Here is a 4,766-nt window from a genome sequence, read left to right as displayed (position 1 = left end):
ATGCGGAAAAATACGGAGATTATGATTCTGAAAAAACTTTCCAAAAATTTTTGTAAAATTGTTTTTAGGGTTAGGGGATCTTTTCCCTTGGAATGGCACATCGAGAAATTAATTTTTTGTTACTAACACTTTCAAACTTCGGACACTGGTAGAATGTGTCATATAAAACATCTTTTACTCTTAGTGATGTTAAGAAAAGTTTATATTTTCAAAGTTATTTCGTGTTAAAGTTGTCGTATTTCGGTAATTTCAACCAATCAATGACGTGTATTCAGCTCAATAAAATTACTGCTGTTGTTTGTCAACAACAACTTCCGGCGGTATATTTTTCGTTTGTCGCTGTTATTTATAACATATTTCATCTCAGTTACGTTTGTATGAATAAACGAGTGTATCTGAAGCATGTTTACTTCATGGCATCACCACAATCGTTCGTGCATTTCTACTGCTTTTAGTTTGTTTGTTTTTTCCTCTTTTTCAGCTATTTTTGGAAAGACATTTTTGTCCCCCCCCCTCCAATTTCTTCATTTTTTCGTAACTCTAACCCTAAAATCCCAACTCTGACCCTAACCCCCAACCCTAAAACCTTAACCGTAACCCGAAAACCCCAATCCTAACCCAGCCCTAAAACCCTATCCCTAAACCTAAAACCCTAACCCTAAAACAGTACAAATGCATGAGTGATGTCATAAATACAGTGACAAACGAAATATGTTTATTTCTACAGATTATCTCAACAGAAATAAATCTGTATGTTTTAAGTAGCCTCTACATCTTACACTGTTGTTCCTCTATAATTTCAGAACATCAGATGACATTGACATAACAGAAGAAACATTCTCAATATTTACCATGTTTTAAAGACTAAACGAAAATATTATACAAAACAGATGTATCAGATTGTTTTTTTACAAATCTGTGGAAGAATTTCTGTGAAACATTTACTCTGGAATAATATTATTAGCCAAATTTCTGAACATCACTGACTGGAGTGTCAAGAAGAGGAGCCTGTGTGCTGATTGAAGTTGGATAAATTTATGTAAGTTTTGCTAAAGAAAGGTAACACTGGACAGGAATACATCAGCAGAAGTATTTGTCAGAAATAAAGTATAAAAACAAAAGGAAAACAATATATAAACTGGGATTTGAGAGGCAAAGTAATGGTAGAGAGTGAGAAAATTGTAGAATTGATTTCTTCTGAACATATAAAAAGATAAAAGAGATGAGATCATTTGACTGTGATATCTGTACAAAGTCTCTCTTTTAAAGAAAGTAACCTAATTATGCACAAACGTACTCATACAGGAGAGAAGCCATATCATTGTGATATCTGTGGTAAATCATTCTCTCAAAATAGTAACTTATCTAGACACAATCATATTCATACGGGACAGAAACCATACCACTGTGATATATGTGGTAAATCATTCTCTCAAAATAGTAACTTAACAAAACACGTACATATCCATACAGGAGAGAAGCCATATCATTGTGATATCTGTGGTAAATCATTCTCAAGAAGCATTCATGTTACTACACACAAACGTGTTCATACAGGAGAGAAACCATATCCTTGTGATGTCTGTGGTCAATCATTCTCTCTTAACAGTATTTTAACTGCACATAAGCGTATTCATACAGGAGAGAAACCATATCACTGTGATATGTGTGGCAAATCATTCTCTGAAAGTAGTACATTAATTAGACACAAATCTATTCATACAGGAGAGAAGCCATATCATTGTGATATCTGTGGTAAATCATTCTCTCAAAATAGTAACTTAACTGCTCACAAAGATATCCATACAGGAGAGAAGCCATATCACTGTGATATCTGTGGTAAATCATTCTCCAGAAGCACTCAAGTTACTTCACATAAACGTATTCATACAGGAGAGAAACCATATCATTGTGATGTCTGTGGTCAATCTTTCTCTCTCAATAGTATCTTAACTGCACATAAACGTATTCATACAGGAGAGAAACCATATCACTGTGGTATCTGTGGTAAATCATTCTCTCAAAATGGTGCATTAAGTAGACACAAATCTATTCATACAGCAGAAAAACCGTATCGCTGTGATATCTGTGGTAAATCATTCTCGCAAAGTATTCACTTAACTGGACACAAACGTATTCATACAGGAGAGAAACCATATCATTGTGATATCTGTGGTAAATCATTCTCTGACAGTAGTCACTTATCTAGACACAAATATATTCATACGGGAGAGTAACCATATCATTGTCATATGAAATTTAGCCTGAATACCAAATGTACCAATGTATATATTTGCCAAATCGCAGATGTGTAAAATTTCTGAAAGGCATCATATAAATGTATCTTTTATATGAATTATTTCTGACAGCTTACTCTTGTTAGCTCCTTTTGTTTTTCAGTCTATGGTGTGTTTAGACCTGAAAAGCTCTGAAACGTTTACGTTTTCAAGAAAAAACGAATTTCACTTTCGAAATCTGCATCCCAAAGAGAAAATCGTCCATAAATAATAAAAAGAAATACAATTTGCTATGAGAAGTAACTTAACATTTACATCTACTCTCCCACTATCACCATCAGTCTATCTGTCTTTGCTAGCTACCACTCTCTCTATATATGTATTATCTCTCATGCATTGCTCTCAATTTGGGTAAAACTTTGTCTTATGTTTACTTGCATTTTATCACAAATCATATACAAATCCCGTTTTACGAAGTTTTTCCAGAATAAGTAAATCTCAGACTTAGATTTTGTGTGAAAAAGTACATCGAAATACGAACTTTGAACATTTTCAGTTAATTTTGAAGGTTCAAAATCTGTGACAGCAAAAAAGAATATATATACATTGTGCATAAAACTATACATATATAATATATCTGAGTGTTGTGTGTTTATTTCTGTGTATGTATATACCGTGTGTGGATATATGCTTATAAACAATATGTCACTGCTGTTTATATATATGTGTGTGTATTTATATGTATTTGTATATATTTCACATGACATGAAAGGCTTGGAGTGAGGAGATGATTTGGTGACTTTCAAATATTATATTAGTCAGCCAGACATAAAAATGATCCTTTCTGAGATGGGTACAAAGCCTGTAATTTGGGAGTGAAGATGGATTCATAGAACAATCTTAAAAGAACAAGATTTTATTTAGATGTATTTGGTTTTTGTCAGATGTGAGCAGTTTTATAAGATTACGAAATAGGGCCTCAAATACATCTTATACTTGAATATATATGTGAACTTGATATCAAATACGCATGCTCAGTTAAAGCTTCCTTGAACCTAAAATGAAATTCATTTTGCTGTAGTAATTATAGTTCTAAGTGGTTTGTAGCTAACTAATAATAAAAGAGTGAAAGATATATTTTAATTTTTATCTTTACACTTGGTATATTTGGAGAAAAGAAAGGAGTTTGAAGGACGACAGTTTACCATAATCTGTTGGAATTAAGTAAAGAATGTTGGTCAGCCTTAACAATTTCTAAAACTTCATATGTTACATGACTGACATTTCTTTAAAGCACCTTCATAAGAATTTGAAAATCTCAATATGGACCATTCGAAGGCATAGGGAATGATTTGAGGCTTCAAATGGAAGAGATGTTCAGCAAGTGAAACAGTTGCTAAAGGAAGTCTTAGAAAATGGTGTTGTGCAACATATTTCTTCTTGAAATTAGGAGTAGAACCAAAGTAGAATTGAGAACAAGAGAATGTTTGTAAACTGCATAATTCCCTTTCAGGTGACCACATGGACAATCTCACATACACATGGACACACACACAAAAACATATCCCATTACTGTTAGATGAAATCCTACAATGTCTTTATACAGTTTCTATATTTATTGCTAACACAAGAATTGTTCTGTAATATTGTCAGTCATCTCTGAGAAGAGGTTTTTTAATTGTTTCTCAATAATTTTTTTTTTAATGAAAATGAACTTTTCTCATTTCCAATAATACTCTAAATACAACATTATGAATATTCTACAAAATGTTGGTAAAATTCAGGGGTTGTAATTTCCGAAGCCTATGTTCAAAAAATATTTTTCATGATATAATTGAGACGGCTGTACACTGGTGTGAAATATACACAAACAACTGGTGAGTGCGTTAATAACCAATATTAATTATGACTCCTCACAAATATAACAATATTGGTGTAAGATGAATTTTCTTGCAAAATAATTTCAAAATCTATAAGACATTATTTATATTAAAATATCACAGATGTAAGTTATCTCAACAATGTAGACATAGTGTTGGGAAGCTGTTATCAACAACTGTTATATATCTTTTAATGTATAAATAAATTTACACTTTTTGATTGGTGAGTTTTTTGTTTCATATAGAAGCAAATTTGACAATAAATCATATTTCTGCATGCTCTTGTGTAAGTCGAAACTTCTTTTATTCCAGTACGAATCTAGTTTGTTTGTTTTTTTCATACGCAAAATATGCCATCTTAAAAAGACAGTAAAAAATCTGAAAATCGGTTGTAATTATAAAGTTCTCCCTCTGCACGGATAAACAGACATCAACAGCAGTTTTACAGATACATAAAGAGAGATAATTACACTAAGCGACCACAAAGAGGAACCACGCATGCGCACTGAGCGAACTTCCCACTTCGGGTTGATATCCGGTTAAATGTCCTCTGCGTTAATTACTCTTAATCTTATAAATACATTTATAATTCTTATAATGTCTTTCTCAACTACCAGATACACACATATATAACAACACTATCCTTTAC

At 32.3% G+C, this 4,766-nt stretch overlaps 1 protein-coding gene across 1 annotated transcript in view; it reads left to right on the top strand.

The window, feature by feature from the left end:
• LOC106877433 (zinc finger protein 208) overlaps positions 1 to 4,766 on the top strand; it is a 31,118-nt gene that overhangs the window by 21,258 nt on the left and 5,094 nt on the right. The window contains exon 3 of the mRNA XM_052977428.1: positions 1,294 to 2,217. Within this exon, the coding sequence (XP_052833388.1) occupies positions 1,294 to 2,217 (924 nt within the window). The remainder of the gene's footprint in view (positions 1 to 1,293; positions 2,218 to 4,766) is intronic.

This window comes from Octopus bimaculoides, chromosome 28 (assembly GCF_001194135.2).
Source record: "Octopus bimaculoides isolate UCB-OBI-ISO-001 chromosome 28, ASM119413v2, whole genome shotgun sequence".
NCBI lineage: Eukaryota > Metazoa > Mollusca > Cephalopoda > Octopoda > Octopodidae > Octopus > Octopus bimaculoides.
Note: the sequence above shows the minus strand (reverse complement) of the source record. Positions and strands in the feature narration are given on the sequence as shown.